The sequence below is a fragment of the Budorcas taxicolor genome, chromosome 14, assembly GCF_023091745.1.
Source record: "Budorcas taxicolor isolate Tak-1 chromosome 14, Takin1.1, whole genome shotgun sequence".
In the NCBI taxonomy this organism is placed as follows: Eukaryota; Metazoa; Chordata; class Mammalia; order Artiodactyla; family Bovidae; genus Budorcas; species Budorcas taxicolor.
Genome location: NC_068923.1, coordinates 79,178,347 through 79,203,617, shown reverse-complemented (window position 1 = coordinate 79,203,617; position 25,271 = coordinate 79,178,347). Strand labels below are relative to the sequence as shown.

The 25,271-nt window shown below is 42.8% G+C and overlaps 1 protein-coding gene across 1 annotated transcript; it reads left to right on the top strand.

Moving 5' to 3' along the window:
* Nucleotides 1-538: 538 nt before the first annotated feature.
* Nucleotides 539-23,269, top strand: ERICH5 (glutamate rich 5). The gene is made up of 4 exons (XM_052651959.1): nucleotides 539-596; nucleotides 20,074-20,918; nucleotides 21,036-21,315; nucleotides 23,118-23,269. The coding sequence occupies exons 1-4, from the start codon at nucleotides 539-541 to the stop codon at nucleotides 23,267-23,269; spliced, it is 1,335 nt and encodes a 444-aa protein (XP_052507919.1).
* The last annotated feature ends 2,002 nt before the right edge of the window (nucleotides 23,270-25,271 follow it).

Genomic DNA, 25,271 nt, shown 5'->3' with positions numbered 1-25,271 from the left:
CACAGTTGAATGAGTGGATTAAGTAGTATCTTCTCAACGTTAAACTTCCCCGTGGTAACAGTCCTGAAGTTATGTAAGAAGCCTGTCATCACAAATCCAGTCACCAATCAATAGCCACTGCCACCATCGCCTCCTCCCTTCCCCAGCTATTTAGGGATGACAGACGTGAGCCCTCCCAAGCCCTTCGCCCCCTCTCCCAAAACTGCGCATCTTTATCCCTGCTTCTGAGGCAACTTTCCTCTCTGCCTTTACCACCTTCTCCACCTTCGCCCTACCTGGCTCCTTTCTTGGCTCTGTCCTCTTCTGCGTCCCCGCTGTGCCCTCCCTGGCACCTTCTCCCCACGAGCGGCTCGCCTCCCTCTCCAGGTGCGCGCCCCCACCCAGCGCTCCGCTGCGCGCTTGCGCTCTGCAGCGCAGGAGCCAGCCGCTCGGAGTTGAAGGAATTTGTGCCGCGTGAGCGTTTCGCGCGGGATCCCGGCTCGGAATCCCCAGCCCGCGCGGTCGCCGCGCTCGCCCTCCGGGCGCCCTCCTGCCCGCGATGGGCTGCTCCAGCAGCGCCCTCAACAAGGCCGGCGACGGCAACAGGCTTCGCAACGGTGAGCAGGGGACCCGGCCCCACCGCCAACCCGCCCGCGCCCTGGGGCTTGGGTGGGTTTGCTCCCCCGGGGTCCGACGGGTGTGACTCGTGCCCCCCCCGCCGGGCAGGGGGCGGCTCCTCCCTAAGGATGCGAGTGAGACCCAGAGCGGCGCTGCCGTGGCCCAGGATGCGTGCGCTCCGCCGCCCACGGTGCCCCACGCTGGAGGGAACCCAGGCGTGGGGAGACCCCGCTGCCCGTGGCAGCGCGGGGAGTTGGTCTTAAGTCCCTAACGCGGTCAGCCACCGCGCTCTGTTAAACAGACGCAGAATTTCCTGTCCTTCAGTGTACAGGATTTCAGATTACTGTGCAGATGGGCATTTACTCAGGGCACAGGTTCCTGAATTTTTAAAGAGGTCAGATGCACTGTCCACCATCCTTGGATTAAGTATTTCTCGATGAATACGAGTGTGATGAAAAGTGGTCCTCACTGAAACTTACGTAAAAATACACCACACGCTTCTGACTGTCTCTATACAATAGCCAGGTGCTTGGCTAGGTGCTGAAGATGCAAAGACCCTACTCCTGGGGTCTGGGATGGGGGTGGGGAGGAAGACGGACATCAAACAAGTTGAACAGGTGATTGCCATAGTTTCTGACAGTGATAAGTGCTGTGAAAAGAATGAAAGATGAATGAACCAGAGAATGCCTGGGTTTTATAGCAGCTTCACATCTTAGATTTTGAGTGGCTGTTGCTTTGAACAAAGCTCTGAAGGTTAAGCACATTCCTTCAAGTTAATTTACAGTCTTCTTCAAAGCTAACTTTATGAGAAATTCTACACAACGGTTAATTCCTTTTCACAAGTTTTCTTTTAGCACCTTGTGTTACTCCAATAACATGTCTTTCTGATTTTGTAGTAGGGAGCATTCAGGCTTTTCAAGAATGCTCTTTCAAAGCTCAGACACTGTGTCTAGTCAGAAATAGGCATTGTTACAGTCATTTTTGTGGTGTGTAATAATTTATCTTTAATTTCATAGACAACAGAAAGCAATAGAAATGTGGAAGTAGGCCAAATATTTAAAGCCCTGTATAAAAGTGATTCCAAACCCTTGGTGAACTGACAACAATGTGAAGAGATGGAAAAAATCCATTTCTAATGTACAGGGCTTGCTAACCTTTCTCCTAAAAATGATGAACACTTCTGTCCTCAAAACCTGCTCTCTGGAGGCCAGAGCAGGGAATAATTTCTTTGATGTTTTATGAAATCAGATGGATTCTGTTTTTTTGCATTCCATTCCATGATCAGTCCTTGTTGGTTTCAGTATGAAAAACTGATGCTTCAGGAAGATATACTTTGGGTTCTCTTATCCCCCAGCCACACTCCCAGATATCCTAGGAATTTAAAAAGCAGAGCACTAAATCATCATTGTAGATTTGTTTAAATGATAAAAACTTGTAGGGAATGTTACTCTTGGGGAGGGGCAAAATGTTCAGTGGCTGGAAGGGTTTTTTAATCCTCTTAGAAAATAATGAATAACCTTATTTTAATAAACATTTTATCACCAATATAAATAACTATCCACATGAGTCACACTGTTTCATTTTTTTTATTCATGCTTTCATTGCAGTTCTAAGTTTTCACGGATGTTGTTCTGAAAGAAATGTTAAAACTGACAACCAGCTTTTGTGCGTAGAAAATTAATTAATAAATTGCTTGATGCACATATTGAATCAATCAACAGGTGTATTTTGCATCTGATCCTCAGACAGTATTCCCTTGTAATTGGATACTATTGTATGTTCATCAGCTTTTCAACCCCATGGACTCGGAGGCCCCATAAATAATTCATTCCTGTTTCTGTAGCTCAAAACTTCTTTAAATTCTGTATACAACCCAAAGCCTGTGCGTATGTGCTTTTATATTAAAATAGTACAAGTTTATTAAATGTCTGGCACATGCATTTACTCACTGTACCCCCAGTGCTTAACAATGCTTGGCACATGATTGTTGAATGATTATGTTTAATCTTTATAACAATGCTTTAAGTTTTATGATTGTTTGCATTTTACAGAGAAGAGTAATTTGCCCAGCTTCTGGGGCTCCTTGAGAGTCAGAGTTGAGCTTTGAACTCAAGTACTCTGATTCCATAATTTGACTTCTTATCTGTTCTTTTCCTCCTTAAATCTGTTTGTGACAACTTGATTTAAACCTCTTTTTGTCTTACATTGTCCTGGATCCCCATTAGGTGTATGGTCATTCACTGTGCAAACAACAAAAGAAACACATGAAAGTATAATCGAGTATCTACTATGTAAATTTAATATTATAAGAGTTTATTATCCCTAAATGAAATATGTAATAAATATTCACCTAGTATACTAGCATGAGTAAAATATTTATTTATCCCTAAATAAGAATCAGTGAAATATGAAGTTTTATTTGCTTCCAAGTGTAAACTAGGAATATTTGGAGGACATGTAGCTTTAGAGGTATTTTCAACATTGATATAGAGAAGTTTCCAGTGGCCTCCCATAAGGATACAGACAATCTTCATATCATAAGAGATTCTCTTAAAATTCACAATATCATGAGTTAAAGCTGTGTGGGTGTGTTAGTTTCTCAGTCATATCCAACTCTTTGCGACCCCATGGACTGTAGCCCACCAGGCTCCTCTGTCCATGAAATTCGCCAGGCAAGAATACTGGAATGGGTAGCCATTCCCTTCTCAAGGCAATCTTCCTAACCCAGGGACTGAACCTGGGTCTCCTACGTTGCAGCACATTCTTTATTGTCTGAGCCACCAGGGAAGCTACCATGAGTTAAAGCTGCTGCTGCTGCTGCTAAGTTGCTTCAGTCGCATCCGACTCTGTGTGACCCCATAGACGGCAGCCCACCAGGCTCCCCCGTCCCTGGAATTCTCCAGGCAAGAACACTGGAGTGGGTTGCCATTTCCTTCTCCAATGCATGAAAGTGAAAAGTGAAAGTGAAGTCGCTCAGTTGTGTCCAACTCTTTGAGACCCCATGGACTGCAGCCCACCAGGCTCCTCCATCCATGGGATTTTCCAGGCAAGAGTACTGGAGTGGGATGCCATTGCCTTCTCCAGAGTTAAAGCTAAAATATATCAAATTAGCTGCAGACTGTATCTGTGTTTGGATAGTTCTGCTTAACAATTTTCTGTAACTGGTTTAAGAACTATTATATATAAATAGTATTAACCTGGAAGCAGAAGAATAATAAAATAATGGGTTGGACTAGATTACCTCTGAGATCACTTATAGCTCGATAATTCTGTAACACTAAAATATGGAGGCACTTATTTTCTGGGCTCCAATGAATCAGATAGTTACTGCTGGTTAGGTAGCTGTTAGGCTGAATAGGAATAACCCATTCTGTTGATCACATGGAGATGTTTGCTGTGATGCATGAGATACAAATCCCCCTGAGCTGCTTTTCATCACCCTCGAAGATGACTCACTAGGAAAAGAGATGGTTGTGGGGGGAGGGGACAGGGTTGGAGGGGCAGTGTGGAGACTGGCTCTGATGTAAATAATTACCCACTGCTACTCAAAGTGCAGAACACTACTACTACTTACGTGGTAGTCATCACACATAGATTTGCCCTGAAATGGGTGAGGAAAGAGGACTTTCTTTCCAAAAGGACAACTAGACAGATTGAGTTTGGAATTTCTCATGTTCATGGAAGCGTGTTCTACATATTAGAACAATTTTTGTTCTCTTCAGTGCCCTGGGAGCTTATGAATCTGAACACAAAGATTTTGATGACTTTACAGGCGTTAATAGAACTCAAAAGGTTCCAGGCCTTTGGCATTGAACCTTCCTCCCCATGCTGCTAGCCCTCTGCTTCTCAGAGTAATTGCTGTCCCCACTCTTTCCTGATAAAAATGCCACCCATTTCTTGCAGACTTCTTCCAGAGGTTTTATAGCTTAAACACCAATGCTGCTTCTGCTGCTGCTAAGTCGCTTCAGTCGTGTCCAACTCAGTGCGACCCCATAGGTGGCAGCCCACCAGGCTCCTCCGTCCCTGGGATTCTCCAAGCAAGAACACTGGAGTGGGTTGCCATTTCCTTCTCCAAAACACCAATGTGGACAGAGTAAATAGATGGTAATTATTGACGAATTCATTGCTAGGTTCATGTGTACATTTCCACTGACAGCTGTAATCGTGTGTTTGTTCTTATCTGAACTCTCACTAGCTGCTTGGAGTCCACTGCCTAGCTAATAAATAGGATGAGGCTTGAATTTCACAGTTATGTGAATTGACCTTTGTGTAGCAGAAATACCTTTAGTTATCAACCAGTATTTTCACACAGTGATATTTCAGTCCTGAATACTTCTCCTTTGTAATTGAAGAATGAAAATCATTAATGTTAAAGTAAGTGTTAGAGGCTTTTCTGCGTACGAGTATTATATAAATGGGATTTCTTTGGTTCAAGCGCAGAGTCTCTGGACTGAGTCTTATATGTCTTTGTGTTGCCTCTAGAGCTTGACATAGCATGCTCGGTAAGTCTTTGGGTGGGCCTGATTACATACAGCTAATTGTAATGGAATAGTCATAAAACTGAAAACATTTGAAAAACGCACACAGTGAAAAGTCCACCTCCCACCCCAGCCTCACCATCTGCTCAGTAAAATCACATCTGTGTATAAAAATTTTTATTAGGTTTTTTTAAAAAATATATTCGTCCAAAGTTTCTTTATGGATTTCAAATATTATTTCCCTCTCCCATCTTTATTCATAAAATGTGGTGTTTATACCCACTATTATTCTTCACTTAATTTCTTTCACCTAAAAATATGGAGCTCTTTCTATAATCTCTCTGTAATACAGAGAACTTCTTTCTCTTTTTTTTTACTCTTGGTTAAGAATCCACTGTGTAATTTATTTAACCAAACCCCCAGTGAGGGACATTTGATTTATTTCCAGCAAATGAGGCTGCAGTGAATTCCTTTACACATACATCATTTTGAAAGTGCACCAGCGTAACTGTAAGGCCATTTCCCAAAAAGTGGCATTACTAGGTCAAAGGGCATGCACATTTATAATTTTGAGAGCTAACTACCTCAATGCCTTCATAAGGGTTATACCAAATGACACTCTCATTACCAACACATCTTTTTCTAAAATTGAAGTCTTTTGATGTTTAGTACAGTTGCATCAAAACATGCCATGGAGCAGAAATCAGGAGACGAGGTAGGAGCACCCACTTGGTTCCAGATACTTGAGCCTGTATTCTCATGTAATCCTCATAAGAACCTTAGTTTCACTGAATTCAGCTAGAAAATTGCAGCCTAGGGGGGATAAGTAACTTGCCCAAGGTCTCAGAGCTAGTGAATGGTGAATCTTGTTCTTTTCACAAACTCCAGTCCCATCTGGGTCCAGGCCCGGTTCTGTTAGAACTCATCATGTAGCTGTCAACATAGAAGACATGCAGTCCACATCGAGGGGGTGGCTGGGTGAATGGATGGACTGACAGAGATGGGGATTCAGGGAGATGAGAGTGCTCCTGAGAGAAGCAGAGGGAGGGTAGGCATCAGGCCCCGCAGAATAGCAAAGACTGGAAGGTAACATTGGTCCAGCTGGACTTGAGAAGACAGGGTCAGGTTGTGAAGGGACTCCTAGGTCATGCAGAAAAAGACCAACACAGCAAAACAAAGCTTTCTTCTGTTCTCTGAAATCACGCTTCTGCAAGGTTGCCACACGTCCCAGCTCACCTGTACACTTTCACTTTTGTGTTAATGTTTTACAACAAGTTTAAAATAAAAACTTAGTACTTGAAAGGCTCACCAAAACTGATAAATAAAACATTGAACTTGGCCAGGATTTGAATCCCAGTGGATATAAATGTAGGTAGCCCAGGTAATGATTTTGTTTTTTTAAAGCTAAATATCTGAATGTAACTCTCCAATTGAGTGTTAATGTCAGGAAAGTACCATGAGACTTCAGAAGCTTCCTTACTTCCCCGGAGCTGTTACTGTTGTTCACATTCCTTAAACCCTTCCTTGGGAATTGCCCTCTGGCCCTAGACTTGATTCTTTTGTGTATATTCTGGGGTGTCAGAGCTGTGTCCTTTAAGGATGAAGATTGGGAGGGAAGCCTCCCCAAAATCCAAATCAAAAAACCTCAGATCATTTTAAATAGCTAAAATGCCATGGGCATTACACTTTATGAAAGTGGGTGAAATAAGCCAGGCAATGCTAGCGTGCTCAGAAACCAGGGGTGTCATGGGAGACAGAGAAAAGGGCAGTCAGTGCCATGGGGTCAGGTTCAGCTGACACCATTTTCTTCCCCATGGAAGGGCCTACAGGGCTCTGGGGTCCTCGGGGTAACCGGGCTGGGCTCTGGTGAGGTGCTGACTGCATGCTGACAACCCGGGAGGGATGACCCTCTTTTCTTAGATGTCACACTTGACCGTCCTTGCAGCCCCTTCTCCAGCCTCGTGTTTCAAATAAGACAAAAGACCCCGCCTGAAGCCTGATAACATGCTCTTTTTTCATACCAAATACTTCTTGACTTTCAAATCTGTATGATTTTACTTGCTTTGAGACCATCAGATTGTATTATGTCTGTTTAGATAAATTCAGTTCAGTTGCTCAGTTGTGTCCGACACTTTGCGACTCCATGGACAGCAGCACGCCAGGCCTCCCTGTCCATCACCAACTCCCGGAGTTTACCCAAACTCATGTCCATTGTGTCAGTGATGCCGTCCAACCATCTCATCCTCTGTCGTCCCCTTTCTCCTCCCACCTTCAATCTTTCCCAGCATCAGGGTCTTTTCAAATGAGTTAGTTCTTCACATCAGGTGGCCAAAGTATTGGAGTTTCAGTTTCAGCATCAGTCCTTCCAATGAATATTCAGGACTGATCTCCTTTAGGATGGACTGGTCGGATCTCCTTGCAGTCCAAGGGACTCTCAAGAGTCTTCTCCAACACCACAGTTCAAAATCATCAATTCTTCGGCAGCTTTCTTTATGGTCCAACTAACACATCCATACATGACTATTTAGATAAGAGACATGTCCAAATGAGCATTAAGTAGGAAAGTCAAGATATAAAAAGATATAAGAAGCATCATGACACGTCTGCCCTATCTATCTACTTTCCAGGTCACCAGAAGTCAAATTTCATTTACATACTATTTACTGTATGGCCATGCCAGTATAATTCAGAGTGGACATCAGGATAGCACCAGTTATCATCATCTAAGACAGATAAGTACAAAATAAACTTGACTTCGTAGGCTAAGGTGACTCCCAGTCAAGAGACTGCTCAACAAGCCTCTTCTATGACCAGAGCTCTCTGCCTCGGCCAGCTCCACTGTGGCTGTTCCAGGTCCCCCCATGCCAGGCCCCTGGGAGATCAGTGATGGACCTGCCTCCTGTTCACTGAAAGAAAGGCTATCTGCTTCCTTCCCTTACAGGCATAAGGATGTACCATCAAATCAAGTATTTATTTATTTTTGTCTTATCAATTAATTTTCTGCTCCCTTCACCAGGACACTCATTTCAAGGACATACTTTTACAAGCCTGAAATGTATTTGTCTTCATACTCAGTGAAAAAGCCCTTTCTGCTCTCCGCAACAAGCAGCTTTTCTTTCAAACGTAGTCCTAAAGGGCCCTGCAGGATGAGAGAGTTCCAATCTTCGCAGACCACCTTGCTTCGTTTGCCTTCTCAGCCTTGCCCGGCTAATGCTTCTCTGGTCTGTCTTTGGTGATTGAAATACATCTTTGTCCCCTGTGTTGTGTGTGTGCTTCCCAGCCTGTGAGCGTGGGATCCAGTGTGCCAGCCTTCCTCCCGGCCTCTCGGGCCACAGGGCAGGGTCCAGATGGGTGAACCCTCTCAGCGTAGCCTCGTCTACTGCTCTGTGTGTGGCACAAATACCATATTCCGTGTGTGCCGTGACATCAAAGAAATGGGAAGCCCTGGGCTAGGCATTCAACTGCTCTGTCAATTTCGCTCATAGTTTTTCTTCCTGAGAGACAGCTCCTGCCTTCACTGTCCCGGTGAGGACCTCTGTTGCAATGTCCTCCCTAGTTGCTCTCCTCGCTTCCTTCTCACTGTCATCAGTAATGATAAGGAACGTTTTCCCCCCCTACTTATTCTAACCTTTTTCATTTCCCTAAAACTGATAGGAATCACATAATTTCTTTTGGCTCATTTCCTTTTCCTTTGTTTGCCCTGGAGCAGCCCCTACAGACTAGATACTTATGAGAGGCTGTGATCACCTTTGGGGGCTTCCCTGATAGCCGGTTTGATTGCTAGGTGGGGAAGATCCCCTGGAGAAGGGATAGGCTACCCACTCCAGGATTCTTGGGCTTCCCTTGTGGCTCAGCTGGCAAAGAATCCACCGGCAATGTGGGAGACCTGGGTTTGATCCCCGGGTTGGGAAGATCCCCTGAAGATGGGAAAGGCTACCCACTCCAGTATTCTGGCCTAGAGAATTCCACGGACTATACCCATGGGGTCGCAGAGTCGAACGTGACTGAGCAACTTTGTGTGTGTGTGTGTGTGTGTGTGTGTGTGTGAAAGAGGTTTAGAGTGGAGGGCACACGTGAGAGAGAAAATTTCGGCATGCTAAGAGGCAGTATAGAGTTCCAATTTAAAATGTGAGTCTGAAGTGAGACTGGGTTCAAATCTGGTTCAGGGTATCAGAGGGTCATTTATTAGTTGTATGACACTGGGCCACTCAACCTCTTTATGCCTCAGTGATGTCATCTGTAAAATGAGATCAACAATTAGCTCCTATTTCCTCATTTGTTCTGAGGAATAAATGAGTTAATATGTATAATGTACCTGGAATGTAGTCTAAGTATTGCCTGTAGCAGGGGGTTGGCAAAGTGGCCTGTTGGCCACACTCACCCACTACCTGTTCTTATTTTAATACCAATGTTTGAAAATGTATTAAGCTGCACCAGGTCTTAGTTGCAGCATGTGGGATCTAGTCCCCAGAACAGGAACCAAACCTAGGCCCCCTACATTGGGAGTGCAGAGTCTTAGCCACTGGACCAAGAGGGAAGTTCTCCCACGACCTTTTTTTTGGTAAATAAAGTGTTTTTGGAACACAGACGTGCCCATTCATTTACATATCGTCTAAGACTGCTTTCTCACTGTGATGACAGGTGATAGAGTTGAGTAGTTGCAATAATGACCCTTGTGGCTCAGTGGTAAAGAATCTGCCTGCAATGCAGGAGCTGCCGGAGACTTGGGTTTGATCCCCGCTAGGGGAATATCCCCTGAAAGAGGGCATGGCAACCCACTCCAATATTCTTGCCTGGAGAATCCCATGGACAGAGGAGCCTGCTGGGCTACAGTCCATAGGGTCTCAAAGAGTCGGACACAACTGAAGTGACTTAGCATAAACACACGCAAATAATGACCCCATACCTGGCAAAGCTGAAAATATTTGCTCTCTGTCCCTTTATAGAAAAAAAATTCTGACCCCTGGCTTGGAATATCATCTAATAAGTCCTTAATAAAGATAATCTCTCATTGATATCAATTTTAGTAAATCTCAATTTTTCTTTATTGCTTTTCCTAGATAACAATTTGATTCTTTTTCCCCTCAAGATCAAGTTCTAGATCTCTAAATGTTTTGAGTTCCTGAATTTTTTTTCCTTTCTGGTAAATTTGTTAAAGGAAAGTGTCACAAATACTGTTAGTAATAGCATTAATGGTACCAAAATATTCAAAAATCATAAAAATGGTTATCCAGATGGCGAAAGTTTTATGAAACAGTTTTTCTAAGGCTCCTAGAACTTATTTTACTTGCTTTTGTGTTTTCCTACTACAATTTAAAAAAAATAGATGATTTTAGAATAGTTTTAGATTTACAGGAAAATTATGAAGATAGTATAGAAAGTCCCACATCTACTTCACCCTCTTAGTTCCATCTTATATTAGTAGGGTGGCTTTGTCACAAACAATGAACCAAGCTTGATACATTATTATTAACCAAAGTCTACACTTTATTTGGGCTTTCCGGGAGGTTCAGACAGTAAAGAATCCGCCTGCAATGCAGGAGACCCGAGTTCAGTCCTTGGGTCGAGAAGATCCCTGGAGAAGGGAATGGCTACCCACTCCAGTATTCTTGCCTGGGAAATCCCATGGACACAGGAGCCTGGCGGGCTACAGTCAGTGTGTCACAGAGAGTCGGACATGACTGAGTGAACGAGCATGCACGCATGCTTTTAGATTTCCTTAGTCCTTCTTGCATGTCCTATTTCTGTTCTGGGTTCCATCGCCTGCATTGCTTTTGGTTGTCACGGTCATGTCTTCTCACACTCTTCTTGACTGTGACATTGTCTCAGGCGTTTTGATGACCTTGACAATTTTGAGGAGGTCTGGTCAGCTACTTTGTAGACTGTCCCTCAGCTGATACTTGTGTGATGTTTTCCTTGTGATAAACTGGGATTATGGGTTTGAGGGAAGGAAAGAGCAGAGGTATAGGACCCTTCTCATCACATCATATCAGGGGTATGTGTTCTCAACATGACTAACCATTGCCTCCTAAATTTCTCTGATACTCTTTTTGGGGACTCTGAGCCTTGAAGCGGTAGAGAGTAGATGTTTGTTTTATACTCTAGTCTTATTGAAATCTTCCAGTTTAATTGTTTCTATGATTCTTGTTTCAATCTGCTTCTTCCCGGGTCCAAGCCTTTTCAATGTTCTGCTTAAAAAGAGAAGCTCATTCAATTTAGGTTTCAAGTGTCTGGGCCAGAAGCCCAGTGCTGGCCTCAAAGTGCCTAGGCTGGGGAGAGGAAGACTTCTGCTTTGTTACAAGTGACTTTTCATTCCGGGAAACAAAGCCCCTCAGTTCCCTTAATATGATCAGTACTGACCGTGGCAGCAAAGTCATCTGAATTGCATATGGATCCCTAGCCCGAGATCCCTAACCCAAGAGACGAGTAACAGTAGTCAGCTGAAAGGCCTGGGCTCCCAGTCCTGCTTGGTCTGCCCACTGCTCTTTCTAGAACTGGACATTCTCAGGGTGTGCTAACCACCAAGACTTGAGGTCCAGATGTCTGAGGTAATTGACTGCTCTGTTGCAAAATTTAAATTTCCATCCCAGCCACGGACTCACTAACTGAATACTTCCTTCTCGAGTGCAGACCCCTGCTCTTGGCTGCTGATGCCTTTGTACATCACAGGTTGACACCCTGATGGAGTCAGACATGGACTCAGTGGCTGAGCTGGGAGTACAGCCACCACTGTGAGCATCAGTGGAGCCGCTTGGTCACTGCCCTTAGAGGGCAAGGCACAGCAAGTGTAAACCTTCATTTCAGACGGGAAATTAGAAGACCTCTTGGTCCTGACCTAGCTGAGATGGAGGCTTAGCAAACCCGCCCAGCTCTGTGGTGTGAGGAAGCGTGAGAGAAGTCTTGCTCCCCGGTGTGGAGCTCTCTTAGACCAGCTCTGACCCTTGCTTCACTGTTGAATCAGCTTGCTCACCTCATCTTCTGTGCTGCCCATGACACGCTAGCGTGAGGACAGAGACCAGGCCTGATGTCTGAAGCTGGGCAGCAATGCCAGTGGATCTGGGGTCAGGCCTGTGAATCAGCACTGAAACAAAACCCCAGAACCTCCCATGAAACACTGATGGTACAGGTTCTGGGGCCGCAGTTTGCCTGAAAGCATGTAAATCTTCAAGGTAGAGTCCCACTTCCTTGGGCTCACATCTGAGACTCTGCCGCCTCTAACTGGGTGCTTTTCCTAGATAAAGGTTCTTAGTCTCTCAGTGTCATATTTCCTCTGCTGTATAATGGAGATAATAATGACTTACTTTGTGGAGTTGTTGGGAAGGTTGAATGAGATGATCCCTGTAAAGCTCCAGGCACCGTGCCTCAGTAAATGTTAGCCACTCTGGTTCCTAGTGAAGCATCATGGGTGTGACCCACTTAGCTTGGTGAAGGGTCATGGTGTGTGAATATCAGAGAAATAATCTTCATTTTTTCTCTCCTCTTCCTTGTTCATTGAGACATCTTTGATTTTTTAGACTGCATTTCTGCCCAAACATTGGATCCCCATGTGCCAGTAATGACTGTCGATCAATGAAACTTGCCTTTTTAAGTGCAACTACTGCTGATATTTTTTTAATGTGATGTTTAATGCAACACCTTTTTTGAAATAAGAGTTCATCTTATAGGAGTCTAGAGGAAACCAAAGGCAATGAAACTGGAAAGTCGTACCTGAAGGAGGAGACTATTCGTCATGGCTTGAGATCTGGCTCTGCAGCTCTTAAATGTCAGCCTCTCCCCTAGGTGGAAGCCCCTCGCCCCATTGCCATGTGTACTTATCAAATATTCCAGTAATATCTTTCCAACTGCATGTTCTTGTTTCTCTGTACTTAAATTTCAAAATTAGATTTACCTTCAGACTTTAACGCATTTACCTCGTGATGTCAAAACTAGTTTTAGATACGTCAGTTCAGGTAGTGCTACTGAAAAATGAAGAGTGGTTTGTCTGACTTTTATTTGCCCTCTGTAGGGTTTTTTTGGCTAATGGTTTCATACTCCAGTTACATGGGATGTAACTCTTCAAAATGAGTGCGTTTTTAAAAAATTTTAATTTATCTATGTATTGTCTGTGCTGGATCTTAGTTGTGGCCCACGGGATCTTCAATCTTCATTGCCGCATGCAGGATCTTTAGTTACCGCGTGTGGGATCTTTAGTTTCTGCATGTAAACTCTTAGTTGTGGCATGTGGGATCTAGTTCCCTGACCAGGGATGGAACCTAGGCCCCCTGCAGTGGGAGCTCTGAGTCTTAGCCACCGGACCACCAGGGAAGTCCCAAAATGAATGCCTTTTTAAATATCTATTGACTGATAGAACACACCCTTGGGGATTAGCATTTGTGCCATGGCACACAGGGTCAGTATCTTTACATACTTTGCTGAGGGAAAAGGGCAGAAACATGGAGTATAGCCCCACTGTTAGCTCCAGAAGAATTTGTCGGATGGATGGAGAAATGATGGAATGGAATTGAGGAGAAAGCAAAGAAAGAACATGAGAAGTTGAGTTGGACTCTTCCTTTAGAGTGGATTCATGTCCCTGGTTCCCAAAACTCAGAAGCTACCATAACCTAGAAATGGTGGCAGCAAGGGAAAATATGAGGATCCTGCTGTTCACTAATTCTCTAGAAAACTCAGCAGAACATCCAGTGAGATCTTTGGGATGGTTGATATGTTCTAGCCATGGAATAGGAAATATTGACCTCAAGTTTTTCTCTTTGCTGGGTAGAAACTTCATTTTTGATTAGAGTAATGAACGGAGTAGAAAAGCTTCCACCATAATGTGAATTTCAGGTATGTTAGCTCTGGTTCTAATCCCTTCTGTAATGTTGCCTAGTATTTAATTTCTTTGTGTGCCTATCACAACGGTGCTTGCAACAAGGGTTCTGTTAGTTCAGCTGTCACAACAAATTTGTGCACGGATCAACTTACAACAGAATCAAGAGAGATAATGAGCACCAAAGAATTACGCCCAGAGCAGTGTATGATTTGATAAAATGTAGGGTTCAGAAAACAGACATATCCTTAAACAACTTTGGATGTGGAAACAATGCATCTGTCCACAATATTTATTACATAATAATACAGATTAGGCATAGAATGTCTCCTGTTTGTGAACAAAAGATGTAGAACCTTCTACCTACAGGAGGTATATTGCTGCTGCTGCTGCTAAGTCGCTTCAGTCGTGTCCGACTCTGTGCAACCCCATAGACAGAAACCAGCCAGGCTCCCGTCCCTGGGATTCTCCAGGCAAGATTACTGGAGTGGGTTGCCATTTCCTTCTCCAATGCATGAAAGTGAAAAGTCAAAGTAAAGTAGCTCAGTCACAAAACCGTGTGGATGGAGCATGGAGATCCTTATATAAGAGATTGTGCCTAGGTACCAAGTTGTGTTTAATAAGGGAATGGATATTATTTGAATTTCCCTGCAGACAAGGAAGTCTAGGATGACAAGGACCAGGTCTTCCTTGTTAACTGCTGTAACCCTTGTGCTTAGCCCAGAGCTGGCATATAGTAGGCACTTCAATAAATGAAATCAAAGCCAGCAAACAGAATGAAGCATATTTATTTATATAGCTCAGTTGGTAAAGAATCCACCTGCAATGCAGGAGACCCCGGTTCAATTCCTGGGTCGGGAAGATCTGGTGGAGAAGGGATAGGCTACACACTCCAGTATTCTTGGGCTTCCTTGCGGTTCAGCTGGTAAAGAATCTGCCTGCAATGCGGGAGACCTGGGTTTGACCCCTGGGTAAGGAAGATCCCCTGGAGAAGGGAAAGGCTACCCACTCCAGTATTCTGGCCTGGAGAATTCCATGGACTGTATAGTCCATGGGGTCTCAAAGAGTCGGACACAACTGAGCGACTAAGCACAGACACATTTATATAAAAGCTAACATTGGCTTTTATTGATACCAGTCAACTCCAGTCAAATCATGGCTGACGCAAATACTACTCCATTATCTGTCAACAATCTGATTTAAAACTTACCATGGTAACAACAGAATTTTATAGGTCAATAGTGACAACTTTATAGTGTTTAGGGGATTGTTTATCTGAGCTCTTTAATGTTGCAGTTCATTCTTTCTGTTGCAGAATTATCTTTAATTGATTGACAGTGCCATCAGTAGCCCGCAGAGGACCTTTATGAAATTAGAAAAAGCTGCCCTTCCCACCCCTGAGGTCTGCACCCTTGCCAGTGCACACGGCTGGGGTTCAGGCCTCCCTTGCCCCTTCAGCAGGACACCCCCATGCAGTGAGAAACCTGCAGAGCCATTTGCTTCATCCCTTGTTTACTGAGTACCTTCTCATGTCTCATACCATGTTGGGTAATGACACATATAACCCCTCAGAATTATCAATTATCCTGACAGTCCTGAAAGGCAAAGATCACATAAGGAAACTGAGGTCCGGAGAGTTTGAATTGCATGGTTAAGTAAATGATGGGTCAGGATCACACTCAACAGCAGAACAGTCTGGAACCCCCGGCTCCAGCTGAAGAGGAAGGAGGATGATTAGATCCAAAACGTGTCTGTCATCAGCAGCTGGGGATAAAAACCTTCCAAAGGATAAGAAAGGGAGTGCGGTGGTCAACATTGTCTTTTTTGTGGCATTCTCTGAGAGTTGGTTTGAAACAAGCATTTGTTTTCCAACCCCTTTCACTTATCTACTCTGATCTTCTGTCCTTTCTGAATAGGCTCAGAGAAAGGTAGTAGGATTAGGATGAATGTAATGACCTTCCCTTTCTTTGTGTCCACCAGGACCTCTTCCGTGCTGGGGCTGTCACGTGAAGTGTAACGCTCACGATGGCTGACTTGACTGATGCTCAGGGGGCACCAGTCACTCTGCTAGTGGCTTTCCAGGTGTTAACTCGTGTAATCCGCACAACAGTTCAGCTGCCCCTCTTCCCACTCTACAGGTGATGAAACTGAGGCACAAAGAGGCTGAGCAAAGCTAGTAAGTGGAAGAACCAGGATTCAGACATTAAGAGGTGCCATTTTCAGGGTCATAAGGTATCTGTCCTCCCTTTAGAGCAGCTTATTCTCTTCTATCACGTAGGAAAAAAAACTATTGAGTGATTAGTGAGAGCTCATTACCTCCAAAATACATTTATTTCAAAATTCAGGGTGCAGTTAACCAACAGGAATCACCAAATGAGTGAGCCACTACACATTCAGCATTTTCTCTAGTTTTCGGTGATCACTTTGAAAATGTTTTAGCTTTGGGGGGCAAGCCCCCAAGGTATTAGAGACAGTGACTTCTTTTGTAATATTTCTCAGCTCGGTTGACTATTTTCAGGTTGCTACATAAGAATATTATATGTCAAGGACATTTTCCTATTTCAGGTCTGCCAGTAAGATTAGGAAAAGTACATAAGAATGAAAATTCATACTGTGACCATGGGCATAAATGTTCTAATTATGGAAGAAATTGATAGATCCCTTGGACACTTAAGACACCATGTGTGGATAAATAAATTTTCACAAAGCATTTTGTTTTTTGAGAAAAAAAACCTTGACTTATCCTGATAGCCCAAGTTCATATCCACTGAATCAGTGATGCCCTCCAACCATTCCATCCTCTGCCTCCCTCTTCTCCTTTTGCCTTCAATCTTTCCCCACATCGGGGTCTTTTCCAGTGGGTTGGCTGTCTGGTGCTGCTCAATGGACATGAATTTGGGTAAACTCTGGGAGATAGTGAGGGACAGGGAAGCCTCATGTGCTGCAGTCCATGGTGTCACAAAGAATCACATGACTTAGCGACTGAACAACAACAATCCTGATAGCACAATATATGTTTCAAAACATGAAGTTGAGTGGCTATGATTTGGGTGTGTCAACACATTATTTTCCCCACAGCTTTTTGTTCTAGAAAAATGATGACATTAGAGTGCACCCACAGCTGGCACTGCTGGCTGAAAGTCATTTGTCTCATTTAACTGACAGTGCTGATCACTGTAATAACTGTTTTCCCAGAAAATAAAATTTGGAAGACATTTGTGATTAGTATAATAGTACATTTCCTTGTCAGTTCCCTAAGGCAACCATCACTAAAACATCCTTTGTGTGGCATCTAAATGAATTGTCTCGTCATAATGAATTACTTTATAGACCTGAGAAATCACTTTTGTTAAATTGCCTTCTCTGCTGTTAATTTGAAGGCTCCATGCATGATGAGGCCAGAGTAGGGGGAGTGAAGGATAGCCCTCCTCCCAGCTTTGTCCCATGGACCCCCAGGCCCACAGCCTGTGCCCCGTGTCTCACAAAATCCTTCCTAGACTGTGCTTTTCCAGCTTCATGTCTAATCCCTCTCCATGGGGGGATCCACACACATTCTCAGCGATAGGCTGGGAGACTGTTTGAGGTGAGTAAATGTATTAAAAAGAGAAACAATTGGCAGTGAGTTGAACTCATGAGAATACATAAACTAAGGAAGTAAAGAACCATGACAGTTACTAACTCAGGGAAAAACAAAAAATTGAATAGCTGACTACCTAGCTCAATTCTTCATTGCAGACATATTTATTATATGTACATATAACTGAATATCGATATAATCTAAATTACAACATGATTACTATTTTATATCAATACTAATGTGCAATTTCTGAATGGAGGCGAGGGGAAAAAATGTTTTTCATAGTGGGAATTAATTGAAATAGCCAAACTAAAAAACAAAGAAGTAGCAATTCTCTTAGAAATATAGGGGGGAAATCCCTCCAAAAACAGCTAAAAGAATGAAAATATTTAACCCTAGAGAAGGGGAAATGGGAGAGGAGACCTGAGTCTTAGTTGTATATCTTAACTTACATTAGATAAGCAGATAACTCTTTAAACTATGTACCTGTATAACTTAGGTCAGGGGTAACCTAGGAAAGAAAAGAAGAAAAAATATTTTGGGGGGAAAAAAGAAGAGGAAATATATCATCTAGAGGCCCATTTTAACATGCTGGCTTATTTTCTTCAAATATCTCCCTTTCTATTTTTCTTGTTTATCCCTTCCAATGATCAACACTGTTGTAATTGCACTAGATATAAAATTGATAGCTAACTTATTGAACATTTAATTGCAAAACAGGCCTTGTGGTAGTACACATTTTCTATGCATTATTTTACCTGATAATCCAGCTAGAAGTGCTGATTTTTAGCTTATTATATAATCATTATCTTATTTTAGCATATGGTCAGCATAATCACCCTTTTTCATGGTACAATAATATTCTACCTAATGGATTATTGATCTTTCTCCTAAATTATTAGACTTTTAAATTGTTTCCCCAGTATTTTGAAAGAATACTGGGCTGATACACTTTCCCCAAAGCATATTACTGATATTTTTGTTTTTAGGATGAATTTCCAGAAGCAGGATCACTGGGTCAAAGGGTGTAAGCATGTTGCCATGCTGCTTTCTTAGACTGTTCAGAGAACATTTCTGCCTTCATTGTTTAATGTCATATGATGCCTCATGCAACTATGACACAGGTGGGAGAAACAGATTCACTGCCATTTTACAGACATGATTACTGGGAACCAAGTTCCCAAGGTTACACAACTGGAGGAAGAGCCAGAAATGCAGGGGGGAAGAAAAAATGCATTCTACCCAGCTCTCTCTTGAGCTCTCTCCCAATTGCCCCTCCCCCCAAATGAACCGTGCCTGCTACTTTCTCTCCCAGACATCTCAGTCTTTATATAGTAGAGCTTCTCTGGCATGGGGCCTTTTCCATTCATTGAGGGCCATTCTGCTTTCAGTTCAGTTCAGTTGCTCAGTCGTGTCTGACTCTTTGTGACCCCTGGACTGCAGCACACCAGGCTTCCCTGTCCATCACCAACTCCTGGAGCCTACTCAAACTCATGTCCATTGCGTCGGTGACGCCATCCAACCATCTCATCATCTGTCGTTCCTTTCTCCTCCCACCTTCAATCTTTCCCAGCATCAGGGTCTTTTCCAATGAGTCGGTTCTTCACATCAGGTGGCCAAAGTATCAGGAGTTTTAGCTTCAGCATTAGTCCTTCCAATGAGTATTCAGGTATGATTTCCTTTAGGATTGACTGGTTGGATCTCCTTGCAGTCCAAGGGACTCTTAAGAATCTTCTCCAACACCATGGTTCAAAACCATCAATTCTTTAGCTCTCAGCTTTCTTTATAGTCCAACTCTCACATCCATATATGACTGCTAGAAAAACCATAGCTTTGACTAGACAGACCTTTGTTGGCAAAGTAACGTCTCTGCTTTTTAACATTCTGTCTTGGATGGTCCTTCTACTTTAAGCGGAAGATAAGACCTCTCTAGCAGCCCAAGGGCCACTACTTAGGCTGTGAAATCTTAGCCTAAGGAAGAGAAAGGGCAGGACAGAGGAAAGAGTGTGAGGAAACAAAGTATACTAAATTAGAATATGGGACAGGAGCCACAAGCAGGTGCACAAGGAACAAACGGAAAAAGAATGTGATTTTGAAGGATTTCATGTTTAAGATGAGGTATTTGAGCTGAAAACAATAGAGAGACTTGACTTGTGGTGTGTTAAGGGCATAGTATAGCCTCTCTGTATTCAATTCTACCCGAGACTTTCTTGAACTGTTAAACCTGCTTCTTCATAGCAATACACTTTCTCAGGATGCTGCTGCCGCCAAGTTGCTTCAGTCGTGTCCGACTTTGTGCAACCCAATAGACAGCAGCCCACCAGGCTCCCCGTCCCTGGGATTCTCCAGGCAAGAACACTGGAGTGGGTTGCCATTTCCTTCTCCAATGCGTGAAAGTGAAAAGTGAAAGTGAAGTCGTTCAGTCACTTCACTGACTCTTCGCGACCCCATGGACTGCAGCCTACCAAGCTCCTCCAACCATGGGATTGTCCAGGCAGGAGTACTGGAGCGGTGTGCCATTGCCTTCTCCGTTCTCAGGATAGAAACTGAATAATAATTTGTATTTTTATTTTCAAATGAATAATAAAAAGTAACTTCAAATATCTATTTTTCAGCCACAGAAGAAAGTGAGTCCTGCTTTGTCCAGCCAAAACCACGTGCACTGGGAAGAGAATCTACTTTGTGTGGCAAAGTACAAAAGGAAAGCCTTCCTCCATTAGACAAGCTCAAGATCTCAGCCGCGTCCACAGCTAATGGTGTTCAGTCCCTCCCTGAACAGCCCCTGGCAAAGGAGACTGCAGACCCACCAGGAGCCACAGAGGAAACTCAGCCTCTGCAGGGACTGAAGGGGTCTGAGCCACCTCAGCCAGGTGGCAAAGATGGTGCTCCAGGAGCAGAAGGAAAGGAGGAGGATGCGGAAGCGGTGACAGAGGCTCCGCCTTTGAAAGGAAGTGCTGAGACTGAACCTTTAGGAGCGGAAGCCGAGAATCAGCCTTTGATAACAGCGGGAGAGAGGGACTCTCCTGGAGCAGTGGAAGGTACTGAGGATCCACAAGCTGCCGGAGAGATGACGCCTCTAGGAACAGCTGAGAGAGTTCCTCTGGAAACAGCCAGAGAGCCAGGATCTCAAGAAGCTGGAGGAAAGGGTGAATGGTCCCAACTCCCAGAGACAGTTCCCAAGGAGACAGAATCTCCGGAGATGTTGGAAGGCAGTCAGCCTGTGGAAACAGCTGAGACGCAGCACCTTCAAGAAACAGTTGGAGAAGATGAGCAGTCCCAACTTGTAGAAACAGTTCCCAAAAAGAATGCATCTCTGGAAGTGTCGGACGGAAGTCAGTCTGTGGGAGCCGAGAGAAAAAAGCAACTTAAGGAGACGCTGGGGAAAGATGAGCAGCCCCAGCTTCGAGAGACGATTCCCAGAGAGCATGGCGGACCGGAAGTGTCAGACGGAAGTCAGTCTGTGGGAGCCGAGGAAGAGCAGCAACCTCAGGAAACGCTGGGGAAAGATGGGCAGCCCCAGCTTCGAGAGACGATTCCCAGAGAGCATGGCGGACCGGAAGTGTCAGACGGAAGTCAGTCTGTGGGAGCCGAGGAAGAGCAGCAACCTCAGGAAACGCTGGGGAAAGATGGGCAGCCCCAGCTTCGAGAGACGATTCCCAGAGAGCATGGCGGACCGGAAGTGTTGGACTCAAGTCGGTGTGTGGAGACAGCTGTAAAGGCTGATTCACTCCATGAAACTGCGGAAGGTCCTGGGAACATGCAGAAGCTCCAGCCTGAAAGAACAGTTGAAAGCATGGAACATCTGGTGGAAATGGCCAGGAAAATTCACACTAACGAAGAGGACCAACACATTGAAGGTAAAAGTCATGCTGTCAGATCAGGTTGTTTAGATGTGCTCCGTAAGAGATCATCTCGGGGGCGTGGGGGAGGCTGACACACAGCTCCCCCACCCCGGAGTCTCTCAGTGGTTGACGTTCCCGTGACCCAAACTAAAAAAGCTTCCAGACTTGAACAACAGGCACTTGGCTTTCCAGCAAAAGTTTTATAAAGCATAGTCTTTAGAAAAGTATCTAGATTTTTAACCTAGTTTCATTGTTAAATGAAATGGGATACTGAAGGAATTTAAAATTTCTGAAATTTTCCAAGTTCACTCTTCATCAGGGCCCCATGTATAGTATGAGGATCCAAAGTAAAGATGGTCAGTGGAGGAACTGACTTTTTAAAAATATATAATTTTATTTATTTATTTATTTTTGGTTGCGCTGGGTCTTTGTTGTGTGGGGGCTTTCTCTAGCTGCGGCAAGTGGAGGCTACTCTCTATACTTGCAGTGCGCAGGCTTCTCTCACTGTAGTGGCTTCCCTTGTTGCGGAGCACAGACTCTAGGTGAGTTGGCTTCAGTGCTATGGCCTGTGGGCGTAGTTGCTCCATGGCATGTGGTATCTTCCCAGATCGGGGATCAAACCAGTGTTCCCTGTATTGCAAGGGGGACTCCTAACCACTGAACCACTAGGGAAGCCCAGGAACTGACTTTTTAATGAAAGAACACACGAATAATGCCTCTTAGAGTGTCATTTTCATCTTTGCAATCTTATCTTTAGAAATTACTGTCAATCTCCCCTTGTCCTCCTTCTCTGTTTATGAGAAGACTAGAGAAATGTACTATGTCTTAGCAAATGGTATTTTTTAAACATGTACATTACCTGTATAAAGAAAATGGAATCTATACTGTTCTTTATTGGAGTTACAATTAAAAAATTCTTCTGGGGCAGGATTTACATTTTGTTAAATTTTGACTTCATCTTACAGTAGGATTAAGTGAAACATTCGTCAGTCTATTTCTTAATTTTTTCACTCGTTAATGTAGCAGTTTTTGAGTGTCTAATCATTTGCTTGGTGCCCAGTGCAGGAGTAAGGGATAGTCCCTGTCCTCAAGGGTCTCACAGTCTAGTGGGGAGAAGGCAGAATTTAAACAAAATACCACGATCTATTGAGGTAAATGCTTTAATGAAAGTGTATAAAAATGCTCTGGAAATCAGAATGCAGAAGCAAGTAAAAGCGTATATTTGTTAATACAGGCTTGGCACACTCAAGTCTTTGGGGCCTAGGATGATGGCAGTGGGTGAATTGAGGGGCACATGTAATGTTGTGGGGAGCCCCAGGGACCTTGGTGAACAGGAGCACAAGCCTATCAAAAGAGGCAGCTGCTTCTTGGCTCCATTCAAAACATAGGGGCCAGTGTTGCCCAAACTGACTTCTTATGGAAACGTTTGTATTTGCAATACCTGGACTTTTAAATGTTTCAGCTCTGTAAAAGTTTGATGATTGTTTTCTTTAAACACCAGAATGACCAAACAAGACAAGTTTCTGGAAACCCCTAGACCATATTTTGAACTTTCTATTTGTAATATGTTCTGCCATCACTTCCTGGGTAATTCTGCATCCTGATTTTATATGAGAGTGCCAAGACTCAGAAGTGGTGACATCGGCCCTCTGAGGATCTCAGAGACCCAGGGTGATTGCCTTTCTTGACATCCCTAGAGAAACCTACTGTTTAGACTTAAAGAGCAAGAGCTGCCCCTGTTGGAAACCAGGTATGAGGCACTTGGTTGTTAATACTAAATAAGTATCTCTTAATATCCCCTTTGGTTAATTTTCCAGGTGAGACAGGAGAAACGGTTGAAACAGAGATGGAGAGTGAGAAAGTCGGTGAAGCAGCTGAAACAAAAGAAGAAACAGGAGAAGCCATGGATCTTTCAGCAGCCACACAGATAGGTCAGGATGGAAGGGTGAAGGGACACAGCATGTTATAACAGAGAAGACAGAAAACTGCAGTGAAGTTGTGGTTAGAGCTGGTATCTTTCAATATCGACATGCTTTATACCAGGAAAATGTGGTTATCATGTTCTTCATTACATTGTTCCATAGAACTGCTAAACTATAAATGGTTTTCTTAGCTACTTAGAATTCAGAACTACAGTAGCCAGAGCCGGTACTGACTAGAGTATATGTTCATTTAAGAGTGTGAGGGCATTTTCTTCATTGTGGCAATGGGTCCATTCAGTGTAGAACAGTGAGACCCTAAAAGAAAACATACACCTTTAAGTATAGGTGACTGGAGAAAGGAGTTAAGTAAAAAAATTTAGGCAGCTCATGATAATGAAATCATACAGAATTAGGATGGAATAAGAATGATCAACAACAATGGGGCAACTTATATCTAGTATTTCTTTCCTATCACAGAATTTAAAGCTAGTAGGAACCTGGGAAAGTGTGTCATTTAATTATCTTCTTACCTTAAGTCTATCTACTACCAAGGATCCTTAATGATCATGGTTTATGAAAAATGGTAACAAAATTCTCATAAAAGGAATACAGACTCTGGTGCTGTTATAAAATTAGGCATTTTTCACAATGAAAGGCTATACATTTTTAATGTGCCATTTTGAATCATCTAGTAATTTTATATGTATGTGAGGTATTTCAATTGGTGTTATTCCTTTAACTGACATTAACAGTATTTTAAATTGACGTTTAAATATATTTCAGAGGCAACAAACAGCAAGAATTAAAAACTAGATTTGTTGACTACGTGGAGTCTATTCCTTGGGCTCTATTTTTTTTTTAAGATTACTTTGATTTAATATTAGGCTTTAGAGGTGGGAAAGAGCTAAAAAATCAAGATTTAAAAACCATTTACAATATTTCATTAATGTTAAAATGATATAGAAAGTCACCTTTCAAGAATTCCTCCAAAATTGCCAAGGGATTTTGGTAAATTATTATCTGTGATTATATGTGAATAAGAATAATGATAGCAATCTTTTTCACCAGTGAGTGCCTTGTGCTTATGAATATCAGGATAGAATTATATTCTGGACACATTTAGTATCTTTATCTTATTTGTAAATATATAGTTTAAAGATAACTTCTTAGATGAATTAACTAGACTCTTACTTTAGCTTCTGTATTAAACTATGAAGATGATATAATTAATTTTAAGAACATAGAATAGAGGGGAGAATTATCTTTACTCTGATTTTAATGTTTTTATGTTCCTGACTTTAAAGAGTTGAATTGAGGTAGGTAACAAGGGGAGTTAACTTGAGTAGATGACCTCATCCTGTCTGCAAGATAAAGAAGCTGGATTGTGATTTTACTGAGAAGGACTATTTTATGTGTCTTTGAATTCATGCATTTTACTCTTTTAATGGAAAAGATGGGTGCTTTCATGAAAATGATAGGTGCTTGATAAATATTTGTTAAGTCAATAAGTGACTAACAAGTACCAAGGGTTCCCATTTATACTTAACATTAAAAAAATATTTAAAATATGGATTTGTGTGATTCTAATGTTTTCATTCCAAAGCCGGTCAAGCTTAGTAACACTATATATTTGGTGTAGTTCCAAAACTAGCAATAATTTGGGTCAGAAAGTTATATGACTCAGAACTGATATAACATCTCTTAGGCTACATTTTGTCATCCAAAGGTGTTTTTCCTGACCTAAAGATATCTTTGTATAGGCATTTAGTAAGCAGAAAATGTCAGAGCTTAGTGTAAAATATGATCACCTTAGAAAGTGATTGTACTTTGTATCAAGTACTGAAATAGTAGGATTCAATTACTTAATAGGCATAAAGGTCCGTTCTTCATTGTGTGGATTTTGTTTTTAATCTCTAGCATATGTTAAAGAGATCTATTCAGAACTCATTCTTTGAAGAAGTCTTTCTCAAAAACATTATTATGGAGTTGTAAAGTAGAAGTTTTCAAATTATTTATTAATCCCATTTTTTTCCATAACTAAAATAATTT

Coding starts and splice junctions, on each gene's coding strand:
- ERICH5 (XM_052651959.1), top strand. CDS start 539: ATGGGCTGCTCCAGCAGCGCCCTCAACAAGGCCGGCGACGGCAACAGG. Junction 20,919..21,035: donor TGTCAGACGGAAGTCAGTCT/GTGGGAGCCGAG, acceptor GACGGAAGTCAG/TCTGTGGGAGCCGAGGAAGA. Junction 21,316..23,117: donor AGAGGACCAACACATTGAAG/GTAAAAGTCATG, acceptor TTAATTTTCCAG/GTGAGACAGGAGAAACGGTT.